Raw genomic sequence first — 19,101 nt, 5'->3', positions numbered from 1 at the left:
TTTCGACGTTGCTTGTTTGACATCATATTATGGAAAAATTTAGAATTTGCATCTCCTTCATTTACACAATTCATCGTCGCCTTCTGCCAATTCATACTAGTATGCACACGAGACAATGAATGCAAATTCATTGATAAATCATGAAGTTCCTGGATTTCTTCTTCTTGCAATTCGGCCTCCTCCCCTTTAGTGTCAAGGGAAAAAATTCGATTCTTAACTTCCATAATCTTGCCATCAATGTTTTTAGTATGCTGTTGATGCCATTCCTTTAGACACTGTTTAATCATTTTGAGCTTTATTTTCAAGACATGACCACCCCAACCATCTAGACAGAAAGAATTCAATTTGTCACGAACAAACTCCGAATATCCTTGATAATCTGCCCAACACTTCATCAAGCGCAAAGGACGAGGGCCCCAAATAGCATCATCAATGTGCAACACCAACGAGACATGATCAGAGAGGCGCCGCTGGTGAGCCACCTGAATACAGTTTCGCCAAGAAACACACCAATTAGCCGACACCAAAAATCTATCCAACCTGCTCATCGACACACCATCACCGCGATACCAAGTAAATAATCTGCCACATAACGGTAAATCTAACAAGTAACTGCCCTCAATGAAGTTGTTAAAGTTGTATGCATCCAACTAAAAAAACATTGTGCTTCTACCTTTTCTCTCCTCCTCTGATCTGATAGAATTAAAGTCACCACAAATACATACAAACCAAAAGAATAAATTCATGTTTTGCCGACGTATCACAAGGGGCATAAACATTTGCAATAATAAATTCTTTACCAGTACTTAACACCCTCCCTTTCATAATCAAAATATGCCTGAAACTCAATGTACACCAAACCTCCACCACCGTTGTGTCCCAAATAGTTACCAACCCTCCAGACGCCCCCACTGAAGCTTGATAAGAATACCCACAAAGAGCACCCCCCCATATAGATTTTATAGTGAAGTCATCAATCACACCCAACTTCGACTCTTGCAGACAAACCACATAAGGATGTTTCTCTTGTGTAAATCGGTGAACCTCTGCTCTTTTTTCAAAACCACCAAGTCCCCTAACATTATAAGACAACACCTTCATCACCACATCACTCCACCCCCACTAACACCCTCACTACCGCCCCCTAAACACCCTCACCAACAGACCTCTTGTCCACCATATCCCCTTCCACTAACAAGCTCCTTCTCCCCACCCTCCACTCTTTTCTTCCTTCCTTTGTCAACAGATTAAAACTATTATTTTTATCTCCCATAAAATTAACACCCAAAGACACATCTATCTCCGTAACATCCTCCGTCGTCAACTTCTTATTACCATGAAGCAAGACCCAATTCTCCCAATCTTTATTTACCGAAGAATTAGAATTATTGGAAGAATTAGATGAAGAATTTACCATCACCTTTGAAACCTTCGACAACATGCTTTTCTTACATTCTTGTTTCTTTAGAACCTTCAAGATCTCTTTTCTATCTTTCGAAGGAAGTCTAGCAATTCTCTTGATAAATCTAGCCGGCTGGTTAAAAGCAACTCCAACCTTCTTCTTTTTATGTTTCGAAATAGTGGCATTTTTGGATTTAGAAGTTGTTCTCACTTCCACCTGCGCCGAACTCGAACCTGAGTTACCCTTTAAAGAAGCACCTTGTAACACGCCCGCCCCTTTAACATTAGCACTTCCAACCGGCCTTTTACCATGCTTCCCTTGCACAAACTTTGCTGGACAATTAACGTCATCATGCATAGAAATTGCTGCACCATTACCACTTCCAACTTTTTTCTCATCTTGTTTTAGCCACACCTTATTTAAGTCATCCACCAATTCATCCATCTCCCCTTGAACCTCCTCCATTCTGTGAGCGTCATTATGATTAGATAACGCTTCCGTCCTAGACTCTATTTCTTCCTCTGATAAAAAAGCATCCTCGCCTAAATTACACACCCACTCCTCCACCAACTTGATCATGTGTTTACATCCATCTATGACAACCTCAGACATTGAATTAACTACCTCCAAAGAAGTTGTTGAAACAAGAACTCGAGCATAATTCAATCTCGCCTTATCCACCGTACAATCGTCTGATCGGATAAATCTACCACACCTTGAAACACAAATCTTGAAAAACATTTCATTCCAAGCATGCATAGGAGTACCATATATCCGCAACCAAGCACCCCGTTCATAAATTTCATCCTCTGACGTCCATTTATGCAAGTCATAGAACAACATACCGAAGAAATGAATAGCTTCATTAAACAACTTCCAAATGTCTTCGCCCCCCGTAAAATGTAAAAAAACTCTATCACTTCCCATCGGTGTAACAATGACGTTCAAAAAACCTGCATCCTCCACCCGTTGTTGAATAGATAAAGAAGAGTCTCTCGATGCCATTTTTGCCACCTTACCTCCGGTAGCCTACAATCTGTCTCTATTGTTTTAGATTAAAATTGGGCATACTTTATATAGTGAAGAAACTTAAAAAGTCACAATTTTATTGAAAATGAAAACATATTTAACTCTTTACAATTTTTTTTTTTTTAGAAATGATATTTGTATAACTATTTTAGTATAATTTTTGAGACAACTCTCCCATACTCTCATCATATTCTTACTTTTTCTCCCCCCCCCCCCCCCCCCCCCCCCCCCTCCTCTCTCTCTCTCTCTCTCTATATATATATATATATATATATATATATATATATATATATATATATATATAGAGGACATATCAAGTGAGAGGACTTTTATAATGAGAGATGAGAGGGTTAAATTACAACCCTTGGATCAATCATTATGGTGGTATTAAATTTTTAAAGTTGCAGCTAATCTTTTCACCCTTATCCTTACATCTCTGTCTCGTCGTCTCCTTGTTACAATTCCATTTTTTTCCTCTTTTTTTTTTCTTTTCCGAATTCGATTAAGCCTGGATGATTAAAATGAAAAGGCTGCAAGATTATATTGGTATGAAACATTGGTAAATTACCCATAAAATTATTGTTAACACAAACTTATGGGATCTTTGTTTGAGAAGCTTCGTCGTTTGAATTTCATAGTTTTTGTATAATTAATTGGACTTGATAATCTGCCTGGACTTGATAATTTTAGTTAGTTAGATCTAAACAAAAGGTAACAAATTAACAAGAAACCTAGAATATCAAAGGGGATTTAAGAATTGTTGAAGAAAGAAGGATTGAAGCTTGTGGTTAGTATCGAACAATTGCTGAAGAAAAAAGATAGGAACATCATGGATAATAGTACACACGAGAGAAAGAAAGATGCTAGTGGAAGAAAATTAAGATTGAATAGTTGGGTAGGACTGGGATCTGAATTTTAGAAGAAAGAAGAAGCGGTGTAGGAGAGGGAAGATGAAGGTTAAGAAGATACAATGTGGCGTATTTTTTAATGAGCAGTCTAATCTCAGCCGTTTATTTTAATTGAGTGGTTGTAATTTCTTCCTCTCATCTCTCATAATAAGTAGTGCTCTCACTTGATATGTCCTATATATATATATATATATATATATATATATATATATATATATATATATATATATATATATATATATATATATATATATATATATATATATATATATATTGATTTTGTTGAGTAAGAAGAGAAAAAATAAAGATGTCAAATAAGAAGTGAGAAAAGAAAGATTATTTCAGAAATTATTACAAAATAGTTGTACAAATATCATTAGTCTCTTTTGGCGTTGTTCGTAGTTTCCATGTCTTTCCTATAGTGTAGAATTCTTATTTTTTATATAAATAGTAAATTTAAAAAATTTACAAAACCTTTGGTGATACTTTATTTAATGTTACTATTGCTAACGTTCATTTTATTTTTCTTATTAAAATCATTAATGGTTACATTGATTAAATGAAAAATCTTTATATTATTGTTTACTTTTTTTTTGAATAAAATTAATGTTTACTTATTTAAAATTTTAAAGTTATTATCTTCGAGCTCCCTCTGTTGTAGCCGAAAAAAGGTATTATTTTATGGGAAATACTAACAAGTGCCCTTAGGGCACTTGTTAAGAAGACCAAAGAAAAAATCTTGTCTTGAAAATGGTGCATTCAATGCATGGAAACTTTAAAAAATAACTTTTTCTACTTTAAATTTATCAGTTATTTCTATTTTTGCATCATTAACAAGTGCCCTAAGGGCACTTGTTAGCATTTCCCTTATTTTATTTAATTGTAATTTACTTGCTTAAGTTCTTGAAAAGTTTTTTGTCTCTTAATAACTACAATGGTCACCTCCACAAGCCATTATATTCTTTAAAAATAGAATTACAATAAAATAATACACCTCTTTACACCTCAAACTTTCTATATAAACAAAGGATGCATGTAACATTACTGCATTGAAAATACAAATAATAAAACAAACAAAAAAAAGAGAGAAATATGAGTTTCACCGATAAGCAGGAGGCTTTAGTCAATAGCTCATGGGAGGCATTCAAACAAAATCTTCCTCGTTATAGTGTTTTTTTCTACACTGTGTAAGTTTTATCTCTCGTTAGATTTTTTTATTTGTTTTTGTCCTTTATGTTTATTGTCTTTTTAAAAAAGATACAATGTAAATTAATTAACAAAAATATGTTTGGTTGTTTTTTTTATTAAAATAGCGTATTAGAGAAAGCACCTGCAGCAAAAGGTTTGTTCTCTTTTCTTAAGAACTCAGCTGAAGTACAAGATAGTCCTCAACTCCAAGCTCACGCTGAAAAAGTTTTTGGACTCGTAAGTATAATCTTAGATCAATTAATTTTTTTCCCTTTTATTCTTCAATAATGTCAATGATTTTCTTGAAATTAATAATTATGAAATCTTTCTTTCTTTTGATTACATAATTATGAAAACTTACTTTTATTTTCTTACTTTAAAATATTAAGTTGATTAACATGATCCAAATAATTATATTAAGAGAATTTGCAAGTAGTTTAAGATTTATTTTAGGTAATGTTACTTCTTATATGTGTATGATAGTACTTGCGTATCATTATTTATTTAATACATGTAACATTGTTGAATTATATATATATATACAAAAAAAACTTCTAAGTGCCATAAAATTTTGGATCTCAGTCGCTACATGCCTACTTCAAATTCTTTACAAACATTTTTAACTTCCATCTATCTCAATCGCTACATACATCAAACTCTTTACAACCGTTTTTAACTCCAGGAGCCTACATCGTCAATCAAAGTTGACATCGACCGTCTTCGTAAGCTTAACTCAATTGACAAGAACAATACATAATATATAGAAGGTTTAGGGTTCAAACCTCAGACAAAAAAAAAGTTGGCACGTACCAACTAATGCGGTCAAATAAGGTCTTTCATGTTGCTAAGATATTTATTTGGTCTATATTATACTTTCAATATGTAGCTCAAATCAACATCAACTTAGAGTCATGTTTGCTCTTATATTTATTTGGTCTATATATATTATACTTTCAATATGTAGCTCAAATCAACATCAACTTAGAGTCATGTTTGCTCTTATCTTAAAATATTAGATGATTAATGGATGGAGTGCCACAATATTAATTGTTGCAAGTTGTGATATCTAGGAGACCCAATTAACATAATTGAGATATAGAAGACAAAAATTCCACAATTGGAAGAGACTTGATTAAAATTCGTTTAATATTTTTACTAGTTGGAAAATTGTTCATTTCAAATTATAAATAGAACTAATACTTTCTTTCTTGTTTTTTTTAAGGATACTTCCGTTCTAGTAATAGGAATAATGTTAAATTCGATTGTATATTTTTTAACAACTTTCCTTGATTAACATAGTTATCAACCTAAAAATATTTTTAACTTTTAAATTGTAGGTGCGTGACTCAGCTGTTCAACTTCGAGCAACAGGGGGGGTAGTTTTGGGAGATGCTACGTTGGGTGCTATCCACGTTCGAAAGGGAGTTGTTGATCCTCATTTTGTGGTATGACAACATGTCAAATATTTTTGTAGATGCATTTTAATTTATTTTTTTTGCATCCCCTAATTCAATAATACAAAGATAAATAAGCATATTTCATGCCACTTTTTATATTATGATATGGAAGTAAATAATTAAAGAGAATCATGTACTCCCTCCGTTCCTTTATAATTGTCACTTTTGCATAAAAATTTTGTTTCTAAATAACTGTCGTTTTCAAAGTTCAAAGTAACATTAAATGTGGTTTTACCTATATATTTATTGCAGAGAGAGAAATGTATGAAAAGAAGTATTAAATGATTAAGATTATTATAGGAAAAAGATAAATTGTTGTATCAAAAGTAGTAAAAGTATTTGTTGTCTTGGTTTGTGTAAAAAGTCAAAATGTGACAATTAAAAAGGAACAGAGGGAGTATAATATAGTTTGAAAGATAAATTACTATCATATAATAATATAAACTCAATGGATTTACTAAAATTCTAAGAAGAATTGTGGATTTTTGTGATTTAATTTTTTTTATTCAATATTATTTACTCTATTTTATAATTACTTTTATGTAAATTATAAATAGTTATAGTCTATTAAATTATATATCTAAAAAAATGTTTTTTAGACATTTTTTAGATATATAATGTTTGTAACCAAAAAAAATATATCTAAAAAATGTTTCCGTCTGTTGTTTTCTTCTTCTTCTTCCAGGAACTACATTTTTTACTTTTTCAAGACTAAAAGCCAATGATACACATATTGAAACAAATATTAATAATTTAAACTATATATTTGTTATGACAAAAAATATATTTAAATTTACAATTGACTGCATTCTGCCAATTAATAAGGAGGTAAAAATAGAAAAATAATACTAAAAATATATTAATAGTTCTTTTATTTGAAAATAAATTAGTTTTCAATAAATACTTTCCATTTGTATTAACATACCTATTTTATAAGTGTTAAATCACTGATCCAAAGTTAATATTTTTGGTGCCTTACAGGTGGTTAAAGAGGCTTTGCTCAAAACAATAAAAGAAGCAGCTGGAGACAAATGGAGTGAAGAGCTTAACACTGCTTGGGAAGTAGCTTATGATGCACTGGCAACTGCAATTAAAAAAGCAATGAGTTAAACCTGTGATGATCTATTATCATAAAAAGATTAATAAATAAAATATGTATTACTAAAACTTGTTAAACAAGTTCCTATAATAAATTATGATAAAAATATTTATGAAATATTGTTAGTGTTTATGCCGGTAAATCTCTTAGTCAAATCCCTGATAAAACCCAAGTTTAAAAGTGGGTCGACCCTGTCAAAGAGTATGTGTGTTCTATCACAGTGTCTATTATATTTGGAAAATGATAGGTTGCTCACTCCATTTTGTACCACCTACTAATGTGGCATGGGCACTTTGGTAATTTCACTGCAAAACCACAACCTCCCCCATCCACCTCTCTCTCTCTCTCTCTCTCTCTCTCTCTCTCTCTCTCTCTCTCTCTCTCACACACACACACACAGAGCAATCATTTTCCTCTTCTCTTCTCAAAAGACCTCAGACCACCATCTCCACTGTAATATCCCGCTCATCAGCTAATGGAAAATTTATCTGTTCAATGTATCAGAGGACTAATGTTCATGGAAAGCAAGTAGGATGAAGAATGTTAATCACGAAGGGAAATAATATTACGAGATGTTACTCAAGCACGAGTTAAGTATCAGTGTCGTATTAAGCACGCTTAAGACAATGGCAATTTGGAAATTGCGTTCAAAAGAGATATTTATAGGATTTTGGCCTAAAATATCTCATTTTTCCTTAACCTTTCGCTCTCTAGGTTGAAGAATTGTGGTGCTCTCTCCTCCTTCTCTCTACCCATCGATCTCTCCCTCTCTTTGGCACCAATCATCTACTTTGCAAGGCAAATCATGGTGGTACAAGCTTAAGGGTAGTGATGGTGATTGTATGCTAGCAAGATCAAGCATGGATGAAAGTTAAGACAAACAAGCAAATTAGGGTTTGGATTGGAAGAAAGTTAGAAGTTGGAGCTTTGTTTGTGCAAGTTGATGAATCATTTAGGTGAGTTCTTTAGATTGATCCTCCTACCTATGGGTTATGTGTGTTATGTGAGATGATGAAAATGTTAAGTTAGAAATTATGAACTTATAGTTTAGTACCCCCTTTGCTCTTAATCATTGAAATTATGTTGTTTGTTGCCATGTAATTGTTCTAAACTGTTTTCTATGTGTTCTGGGTGTTTTATGTGCATTGGAAACTCAATTTTGAGGTTTAAAAGTCAAAATCATGAATTCTGCAGGTCTGATACTGAAGAACCTCGCTTAAGCGAGAAAATCTCGCTCAAGCGAAATGAATGTCGAATCAAAACTGCAAATATCGCTTACGCGAGATGAATCTCGCTCAAGCAAGATGAATCTCGCTTACGCGAGATTCCACAGCACAACACTTTTTCACAAAAAATTCATGAAATGCAGTGGTTTCGACGAGGCTTTCCCCTGCAGTCTCTTATAATTTTAAAAACCCCTCAAAGTCAAGTTATCATTGCACATTACACCTAAAGATATTGGTAATGAAATGCATGAACAACATCAAGAGTCTCAATGACGAATATCACATGAGATGTTATGATATGACCCTTGATATGGGTAGGAAATAACACTAAGTATGGGGGGAAAAGCATAGAGCCTCGACATAGAAAGTTGAGAACTAGAAAGATAGCATGAATCCCTAAGTATGACAAGTATAGGATTATGAATGCCTATGTAGGTAAGACGCGAAGTGTATTTCCTTCGCATATGATTATGTAAGAGTATGCACGCAATGATTAGGTATGAATGAAGGTAGTTTACTATTAATCGGATCGACCCCGGATCCGAGGTAAACGAGTATGCATGTATAGGTTAGAAACCTTTCATGAATGTTTAAGACTATGATTTAATGAATGAAGTAGGTGGCATGAGAAACAGGATAAGCTCCGCAAGGGGGCCCGCATGTCACTGAGTGTAGGTGTCGTGTCTTTTGTATTCCTTCCAAGGAAGGATGCAAAAGGTTCCCCAAGGGGAATGGTAGAACCGGTTAAGCCTTAAGGGAACCGCACGTCACTGAGGGAGGTATGGGATTGTACTTGGGGCTACTCCACCCTGGGCTTTCCGTAAAATTGAATCAAGATAATGAATGTTTGTTCAACGTTGATAATGTGATTGTATGAATGTTTATGACTATGCATGATCATGAATATGTTATGATATGATGTTAGCTATGAACAAGTCGTGCATTAGAGTATGTTATGAACGTTTTACCGATGACGAACTTAGGTTTCCCTATTTGTCCGGTTTAAGACCGTGTCATGAATATGTATGATAAGTCTTGATGCGTATATCATATCTTGAGATAGCGGTTCTAGGATCCCTTAACCGCCATGACACGTATGATGATAGTAAGACTATGACAAGTAAGATGAACCTATGACGGGTCTAGCATGCACTACCGTCTAGGAAAGCAAGTCCCCACACACGTATAATCAACCGCCAGGTTGTATTGTAGACACGTGGTGACCGTAGGTTTTTCCCCATGGTTGCCTATAGCCTACGATTTAGGGGAACTCACTGAGACATTATGTCTCATCCCAATCCTTATTTGTTTCAGATAAGCAGGATGATTATGCATGTTCGTTGCCGGAAGGATGTTCCATCAAGGGTTCGTTCGTATTGTTGTAGGATGTTATGGTCATCAAGGATGTATTTTTATGTATGGACGAGATGTATTGCGTTATTGTTTATACGAACGTGACTTGATGTAAATATTATTCATTCAGAAATTTTTTGTTGTATATTTTTAATGTATCCAGTACTAAAGATAACGCTCATGCTAAACTTTCTAAATACGTCTAGTATGGGTGTTACGTCCACCGTCCCGACTCCATCGCCGCCAGCACCCACCGTTAAGTTGTAACGCATCACCGAACCACAACCCCTTCTTCTCCATCGCCTCTGTCCGTCCATCACCATCAGCGTTTTGGTTTTTATTTTTCTAGATCTATGCCTTCGTCCATTCATCCTCACAACCATCATTTTAACTTTCAATCCTTTCAAATTTGAGCACATCGTTGTCACCATTGTTGCCGAAACATCCAATATTATATATCAAGATTATAGATCGAAGTTGAGTGAGGGAGTGAACAAGAAGTTGCAGAGGATAAATAGAAACCGGAGAGACAACGAAGACGACGACGAAATCAGACCTGGGTGGTCATCGATAAGATGTCATGATTGGGGGAGATCTGTGATGAGAAGAGAAGAGAGATGCATAGAATTTAAAAACAAAAACCAAATAAATAAATAAAACTGTGTTTTTTTATATATAAAAAAATTGAGCTGGCACTTTTGGAGTACTATTTTATGTTAAAGTGTCACATGTGGGAGTATGTATAATAGTGGTATAAGGGTATTAGTGTATCACCACTCTTATATTTTGCTTGATTCGCATGTTCTTCATTCGTATATTTTGCTTGATCTAGGGTTTGTAAATTGTGTGACTTGAAGATTAAGAAACTGTTGTGAGAATGAGAAAGAGAGAAAGAGAGACATATGAAGAACAAATGTTCCATCTATAGCTTGCATTACAAGTAAACTACTAACTGTCTAACAAACTAGCTAAAAACAAGGAAAGTTAGTTACTTAAGAAGTAAGGTAACTAACCCTAAAACAAACAAAACAAACTAAGAGTTTGAATCATAAGTTAATATTCCTCCTTAATTCAAACTCTCAAAACAAACAACTACCATTTCTCTTTTCAGCTTCATAAATTGGGTCCTCTTGACTGGCTTGGTGAAAACATCAGCCACTTAATCATTTGTTGAGCAATATTCAACAATGATTTTGCATTTATTCACCTGATCCCTCAAGTAGTGGAATCTAGTCTCAATGTGTTTGATTTTACCATGTGCAATAGGATTCTTAGCAAGATTAATTGCATACTTATTATCTATCAGGAGCTTGATAGAATGCTTCAGTTTGATCATTAAGTCTTCTATTACATTCTGCAACCAGTTTGCTTAACAAGCTGCAGATGAGCCTACAACATACTCAGCTTCACAGCTTGAAAGAGCAACAATTGATTGCTTCTTAGATGACCAGGAAATAGGTGCTCCTTGTATCATGAACAAAAAACTTGTAGTGCTCCTTCCATCTATTTTATCTCCACATCAATCAGCATCTGAGTAGCCTATCATGTTGAGCTGCTCAGTTGCTTGTGCTACAGGAAATAGAATACCATATTGCAGTGTACCATTTATGTAACTTAGAATGCTGCTATGAAATGAGTTTTTAGAGGGTTACTCATGAACCTGCTAACAATTCCAACCGAGTAGCTTATGTCTGGTCTGCTTTGACATAAGTACCTTAATAAACCAAATGAGCTTTCTTAACAATGTTAGATCAACACCTTCTTTTTCTTCTTTCACTTCATTTTTTATGTTAGCATTTGCAAGAGCGATAGCTGAGTTGCAATCTAACATAATGAACTTCTTCAGTATTTTAGTATCATACTTAGTTTGATGGAGTATCAATCTCTTTGAGGTTCTGAGAATTTTCATGCCTAAAAAATAAGCAAGCTTACCTAAATCAGTCATTTCAAACTCTGACTTCATGACTGATTTGAAATTTTCAATAACTTGTATGTTGCTTCCAGTTAGCATAAAGTCATCTACATACAAGCATATAATTAGTAAGCTAGTTTCTTCACTCCCTTTCATATAAACTCCATGCTCAACTATACATTTCTTAAAACCTTGTTCCATAAAGAATTTGTCAATTCTTTTATTCCAGGTTCTAGGTGCTTGTTTCAAGCCATACAAAGTTTTGTTCAATCTGAATACTCTATCTTCTTTCCCTTTGATTGTGAAGCCAGGTGGTTGAGTGACATACACAGTTTATTCCAATGTACCATTTAGGAATGCAGACTTTACAACTAAGTGATTTCTTCTTCAATACCTACTTCATCATCACTACCGACTTCATCATCACTAGTTACCTGACAATCTTCCAATTTCCTTGGAATTTGTCTGATTCTTTGTGGTCTGGCTGTAGTAGTTGGTTCTTCCTCTAAGATTTCTTCTTCAATAGCTTCTTCATGGATAGTGAGCCCATCAGATTCTTTATTACCTTCAATAATAACTTGTTTCTCAGAAACATTGCACTTGTTTGAGTTCCAATCCAAGTATTCATCTTCTAAAACCTTCACATCTCTACTGATAGCAATTTTCTTAAATTGTGAATCAAGCAACCTATATGCTCCAGTATTGTGATAGCCAACTAAGATCTGTTGTGATCCGATGCGAAGTCCGCCGCATACCGTCTTCAGTCCTTCTCCACTGAGGGGGTTGGTGTATCTGCACGTGCTCCGATGCGAAGTCCATGAGGGGTTCAAGAGACAAAGTGCATCTTAAAATAGGGTTAAAAAAAAGGTGATGTCAGGCCCAATGCTAAGCATAGGTATATATAGTGATATGTAGAGTTTTGATTGTGAAGCCTTCACCTAGACAGTTGTCCTTGAGGGGCAACTTGTAACCATTTGGGTGGTCTTCTAATATTGGATTTGGACTAGACAATTAGGATCTGTTGGTCTGAACCATTACTTATTGGAATTTAGGGTGTGTCCATCGTATAGTGTCGTCTGTCCTTAGGTCCTGAATATTTAAACTTTCATTAATAATTTGAATATTGACTTGTCACGTTGTCCAACTCCTTTCACGAGATTGAACTCTGTCGGTAGATTTTTTTAATTAAAATTTTAATTTATTATAATTGACTTTTTTAGAGTAATTTATTATAAATGACTTAAAGGATTGTTTTGATGTACCGTTACGATCCAAATTAAATTTCATCCGGTCCATATGCATTTGCCACTCTTAATCCTATGTTTGGTTCTCCCTTGAGTAGTCAAAATTGTTTCTTAAATATGTGAAATTGATTTTGACATTTTTTGTTGCTTGCTTTAAGTAGAATTAATGTTGTCTTCTGAAGTGATTTTAACTTAAAGCTAAGATTTATGGTTTTTGAATGTGAACATGTTTTCTATACTTATTACTATTGTTCAATTCACTTTTAAGTAAGTGTATCCAAACATAGACTATGTTACACTCAACTCGCTTTTTAAGCAAAATCAAAATAAATTCAATCAGAATTTATTTTTATGACCGCAAAATCAAACATGCACAAGCTAATGTATTATATAGCGTAGCAAAGAATGAAAATGACTTAACTCATGACAATATATTATATAGATACGACATATAGTTTATCATCTCAAAATAGAACAAGATAAGACATACAGTCAATGTTAGCTAGGCAGCAAGAAAGTCCCACAAAATTGGATAACTACATGGTACGTGTAATGTGACAACAGGATAAGTTTATACAATAATTGAGTCGTGTCTTCCATGTCTTGTTTCAATGAATAGCCACGAGATTCTCCTCATTCCACAAACATAAAATAATAATTTTTTGTGGAACATAAAACAATAATTAATAATGATAAGGATTTTTTTTTTAATAGACGAAATGACAAAGCCATTATAAACTCACACACACCGGAGTTCAAACCCCGGTCATGGCATCCGATCTAACAATTTCGGCATTTTTGAGATAGGACTTGTGGATAATGATAAGGATTTTATATTATATAGTTTCAAGGATATATAAAAGGCATGTTGCAATTCAAAGTTGGTTAGTTTTTTGAACTTCTTTTTCTAATCAGCATTCAAGAAGAGATGGTGTGGCCAATTCGTAAGTTATTATACTTAATTTTCAGTTCTGATCAAATTGAATTTTTTTTTCCTTTAATTTTTTGTAAATGTCATAAAAATAATAATTGAATTTGATCACTAGCTAATCAAATTCTGCTTTATAGGGTCCAGAATTATTAGTGCAGTTCTCCGATCAAAGGCACCTTTAGTGGATTCATACGTCCATGGAAACTCTGTGGTTTCCTCCATAACAAGGCCTTACCCAAAATTTGTGAGTTTCTCCATTGTTTATGTATATAGCTTTTCCTTTAATCTGTTGTTAGTTGCTGTTTATGAAGCATTGCTTTCTTCACAAAATAAGAAGAAGAAGCTATTGTATACTTTTGATCATTTATAAGAGACTATTTCTAAACAAAAAAAATATATATATAAGAGACTAAAAGTATAATTTAGCTTTGTTTGTCTCACAATGCTTGGTTTTGATAGTAATTTTGTTGGATTTGTAGATGAATTGGGTAAGAAAAGATGGTTGCCATGCATCAGCTGCAGCATCATTGCCTTCATTCAAGTAAGTTTGAGTTTGTTTCTACCACTTCAGTTTGTGCCTAAATTTTGATGAAATATTTAGATTTTTCTTTGCTCTAATTTATAAGTTTTATTCATCAATTACTTTTGAATTGTGTGTAGCGTGTACAATGTTCATAACACTCCTCTCTTAACTATTGATAAATGGATCGTAGTTGATATTAGATGCACATGCATAACAAATCGTTAGTGTAATGAACTATTAATATTTGTATTTTTTCACTTTACTCGATTTATTTAGAGGAGGTAATTAAATCAAAATTTTCCCCAAAAAATAAAATAACCACGTAAATGACTTATTTGCTTAAGGTAAATAATATAGTAAATTTTGCAAGTTGCATATGGTATTGGTAATATGGTATGACATCAATCCAAATTATATCTTCACTTTAAAAGTTTCATGCATTTGTTTGCTACTTCACCCCATAACAACTATTCTCATGGTTTGTTGGATTGATGTCATACCATATCATATGCAACATACAAAAATATCTTGATTCTTCTCAATCCATTGAGACAGTTGAACAATTGTGGAATACTCTTCTTTGACAAGTCTATCCCAAATTGTGAATTTCGATGAATGGACCGAGTGAGAAATTCTAAATTTATAACTAACATTTGATTGATCACAATTATATGATTTGTCTTCTTTAACTGTAGGGAGAAACAGCCAGAAGATATTGGTAATGAAAATAAAGGTCTTGATGTAGGGAATATGACTGAAATTGATGGTTACCTAAATTTATTTGGTTTGATGAAACAAAGGTTTTTAAATTTCAAGAACCAAAAGTACATGTAAGATTTAAGTTGCACATTTTTCCAATTTTCAACTATGCAAAAATTTGTTCCTTTTAGTTAGCCAAGTATCTTATAAACTATTTTCTTTTAGACAGGAAAGAGTTGGAGCATTATCAATCTCTTGCTGAAGCTCAATATCCAAAGGTGATTAACAAATAGATTTCAGAAGTCCATTTATTCAATTTTTTTCCCTAAACTATCAAATCATCTTCACAAATAATCTCCACAACAACACATTTTGACTTAATTTCTAAGGTTCCTTTATGCTGTGTTGCACCATATTTTAATTAAACCGAGACTTTAATTGTTCTAAAAACTAATAAATCCAAGTACAGTTTATGGTAATTGCTTGTGCAGATTCAAGGGTATGCCCTTCTAACATATTAGGATTCCAACCTGGTGAAGTCTTTATGATACGTAACATTGCCAATCTTGTACCTATGATGAAGGTATTTACATAATTGTGGTTAAATATGTTTTTAATCTCCAAAAAATTTACATATTTTTTTAGTCTCTATACCTACATTTTAGTCTCATAAACTACAAAACTACACATTTTTAGTCCCTACGAACTAAAAGAATGCAATTTCCTAAGGACCGGAGAGTTGGTATAGAGACTAAAAACAAAATTCGAAGAGTTGGTATAGAGACTAAAAACAAAATTCAAATAAATTATAGGTTCTAAACACATAATTTTTTTTAACCCTATTTTTAATATATTCAAACTAAAGGAGGTCAAACTATTTCTAACATTTCCCTATCACAAAATTTGTTCTTCTTTTGGAGGGCAGAATGGACCATCAGAGTGTAATGCTGCTCTTCAATTTGCAGTAACTACTCTTCAGGTACACAATTGTTAAAAAGTTATGTATTGTAGAAGTTATTACAAATATTGGCACTGCAAAATTGAATGGAAAAATGTATTGGTTTCTTGGTAAGTTTACCCAAGAATTTCATAAAAGGAGAATTAATCTCTAGAATTTTTTGCTAGAAAATGTGAATTGAATGTCTAGAGTGGGAATCTTACTGAGGAATTTTAATGTATCTATGATCTATCATTTGATATACATATATGCTCGTGATATTAACAATTGAGATTACTTATTTTAGGGTCCTGCTAACCGGTGCCCCTGGGGCACTGGTTAAGCATACCATAAAAGGGAATTATTACCATAAAAGGAAACTGCTTTTGACTTTATTATAAATTAATTACACAATTTCAATGCATTAACTACTATATAATTTCCTTTTTCTTATCCTTAACCATTGCCTCGAGGGCACCGGTTAGCATTTCCCCTTATTTTAATTTCTAAAGTAAATTGTTAGCTTCAGGGAACTAAATTTTAAGTCGTAGTAAGTTTTACCCTATAGGCCTATACAGCTATATAATGCAAATGGTTGCTGAAATTTTTAGGTTGAAAATATATTAGTAGTTGGTCATAGTAGTTGTGCTGGAATTGAAGCTCTGATGAATATGCAAGAAGATACTGAACCAAGGTTTTATTTCTTGCTCAAAATATTTTACCATTCGAATGATTGCTATGGCCCTAGTTCTCATTTGAATTCATTCATCCTTCAGAAACTACATACGCAATTGGGTTGCCAATGGGAAAGTGGCCAAAATGAAGACAAAAGCTGCCACATCTCATCTTTGCTTCGATCAACAATGCAGATTTTGTGAGAAGGTATCCATCATATTTCATCATATATACTATTTGAAGTTCCAATTTTGAACTTTTAGAAAGTCTTAAATCTATTGCTCATGCTGCATATATATCTCTTTAATATATATAGTTCTATGTAACGTACAGATTTTAAAGACGCAGGGCCGACCCAATATGTTTAAAGGCCTAAAACAAATTTTATGATAAGGCCTTTTAAAATGAAATTAATTTTATTGAGTAAGTGTTGAATCTAGGACTAGTAAGATATGAGACTTTCATACTAACCAACTAAGTTGAAGGAATATTTACAATTAGTTGTCATATTATGTATTTATAATTAAATCATAAAAAAATTTGGCCTAAAATTTTGAGGCCTAAATCCATAACTTTGGTTGCTTGACGCTTGGGGCGACCATGTAAAAATGCTTTGTGGGCGCAGTTGTAGTTTCATGCGTGTATAATAATTTTTTTTGACGTTTCGGCGACCGCGTCGTGGGTATCTCATCCGGATACGCCCCAATTTACAACCTTGCACACACAATTGTGGTATCAAGCCTGTAAATCAATATTTTTTAGTATTTGATTGTGATGTGGTCTGATTTAAAACCTTGTCAAGAGGTTATTTTTACGCAAATTCGAGAGGTTAAATCTAGAAGTGTTATTATTTTGGAAAACTAACAAGAGTTTGTTCATTGGTTTTGTTATAGGAATCTATTAACCAATCATTACTAAACTTGCTAAGTTATCCATGGATAAAAGATAGAGTAATGAAGGATTTGCTTTCTATTCATGGAGGATACTATGATTTCTCAAATTGCTCGTTTGAGAAATGGACCCTTGATTTTAAAGAATGCAATGTTAATGAAGAAAGAAGCAGTTATGTTGTCAAAGAAAAAGAATTTTGGTGCTGAGGGAATGATTTATGCTGATTGTGATCTCGGATTTGTCATGATTCTTTTATGTAAAGAAACTTGAGTCCAAAAAAATAAAAAGAATAATATTATGTAAAGAAGCTAATGTGAAATTATAAAGGCTTAATGGTGTGTTTAGTCCCTGTAAATAGGCGCCATTTAAAAATCAGTCCCTGTAATCGCTAATCCTTGCAATCTACCCTTGCATTTGTTAATCATTTAAAATTTGGTCCCTGGACCAATTTAATCACTGTCAACTCATCTGTTTACTGACGTGGCAATATTGAATTGGTTTTCACTTGACATGTCATCCAAATGTGCACGGGAATGGACGAAATTGCCCCTCTTCTCTTCAGACCTAAGCGGAATGACGAAACTACCCTTTGTTCATCTTCTTCATAAACCCACCTCTTCTCTTCTCTGTTACCCCGATCCTCAACTTCTTTTCTTCTTTTGCAGATCGTCCTCTTTCTTCATTTCAATCTACTTCGTCCTGTTCCTTTCTTTGTCCGTTGAAAAACCCAAAACTCTGATTGTTTCATCAACATTGAAAATGTCTACTGACACCTCAACAAAGGACTCGTATGAAACCTACTTCAATGGTGGCAAGTTTCCCCCTACCTCAGTGCCAACATCTCGAGGGATGCTTCCAATGTGCAAGTGTTTGCCTATGAAGCCGATGATTCTTTACATATCAACGACTTTGGAGAATCAAGGCAGAAGGTTCTGGAGATGTCGCGATTGGCAAGTAAGATTTATGATTTTTTTTCCTTTTGCATCGTATTGTAAACACAGTGAATAACATAGGAAAATGTTTTGGTATGTAGAAAAAGTTCAAAACCTGTAATGAGTGGATTTGGGACGATGAACTTGGTCCAGCAACCAGACCAATGACTCATTGCTATTCAGCTGAAGCAGAGTCTGCACCTTTCAATGCAGCTGTGATTCGTGAAGATGAGTCTGCACCTGTGAATGGACCTGTGATTCGTGAAGCTGAGTCTGCAAAATCTGCAAGGTGTGCAAACCAACGTTGCAATTGTGGTGAAATCTGGGAGAAGAAGAAAGACAAATGGAAAATGAAGGTGTTGGCTGAGAAGAAGAAGGTTGAATGGCTTAAGTGGATACTAATAGCTAGTTGGTTGATCTTTGCTGTTTTCTTTGTTAAGAAGTAATGTTATGTAGTTTCTAAGCTTGATGTTAAATGTGTTATGTTATGGGGCAATGTAATGTTATGTTGTGTTATGGTTTAAGTGGAACCTGTAATGTTATGGTGTAATGTTATGGTGTGAATGATGTTATGAATGAAAACATGCCCTGTTATGTAAAGTGATGTTATGAATGAAAGCATTCCCTGTTAGTTTGTGTCATTGTTTTTCATAGGCTTGTAATGATATTGAATACATAAGTTATAATACTTGAAT

General features: G+C 33.7%; 4 protein-coding genes across 4 annotated transcripts; 3 read left to right on the top strand and 1 right to left on the bottom strand.

The window, feature by feature from the left end:
* Positions 1 to 1,144: 1,144 nt before the first annotated feature.
* On the bottom strand, positions 1,145 to 2,407 carry LOC146922828 (uncharacterized). The gene has a single exon (XM_085711615.1). The coding sequence runs from the start codon at positions 2,405 to 2,407 to the stop codon at positions 1,145 to 1,147; it is 1,263 nt and encodes a 420-aa protein (XP_085567741.1).
* A 1,978-nt stretch (positions 2,408 to 4,385) lies between these two features.
* On the top strand, positions 4,386 to 7,200 carry LOC146922827 (leghemoglobin-1). Its single transcript, XM_085715628.1, has 4 exons — positions 4,386 to 4,526; positions 4,653 to 4,764; positions 5,865 to 5,972; positions 6,966 to 7,200. Exons 1-4 carry the CDS (start codon positions 4,432 to 4,434, stop codon positions 7,092 to 7,094), a joined length of 444 nt encoding a protein of 147 aa, XP_085571754.1. The 5' UTR covers positions 4,386 to 4,431; the 3' UTR covers positions 7,095 to 7,200.
* A 6,505-nt stretch (positions 7,201 to 13,705) lies between these two features.
* Positions 13,706 to 18,428, top strand: LOC146922826 (beta carbonic anhydrase 5, chloroplastic-like). Its single transcript, XM_085715626.1, has 10 exons — positions 13,706 to 13,762; positions 13,887 to 13,993; positions 14,229 to 14,290; positions 14,968 to 15,102; positions 15,201 to 15,249; positions 15,441 to 15,554; positions 15,897 to 15,950; positions 16,520 to 16,602; positions 16,685 to 16,790; positions 17,477 to 18,428. Exons 1-10 carry the CDS (start codon positions 13,747 to 13,749, stop codon positions 17,678 to 17,680), a joined length of 930 nt encoding a protein of 309 aa, XP_085571752.1. The 5' UTR covers positions 13,706 to 13,746; the 3' UTR covers positions 17,681 to 18,428.
* On the top strand, positions 17,985 to 19,047 carry LOC146922825 (uncharacterized). Its single transcript, XM_085715627.1, has 2 exons — positions 17,985 to 18,428; positions 18,508 to 19,047. Exons 1-2 carry the CDS (start codon positions 17,985 to 17,987, stop codon positions 18,850 to 18,852), a joined length of 789 nt encoding a protein of 262 aa, XP_085571753.1. The 3' UTR covers positions 18,853 to 19,047.
* The last annotated feature ends 54 nt before the right edge of the window (positions 19,048 to 19,101 follow it).

The sequence above is a fragment of the Medicago sativa genome, chromosome 5 (genome assembly GCF_051527215.1).
Source record: "Medicago sativa cultivar Bolivia chromosome 5, Bolivia_mono, whole genome shotgun sequence".
Taxonomy (NCBI): Eukaryota; Viridiplantae; Streptophyta; class Magnoliopsida; order Fabales; family Fabaceae; genus Medicago; species Medicago sativa.
This window is presented reverse-complemented; position numbering and strand designations above follow the sequence as displayed.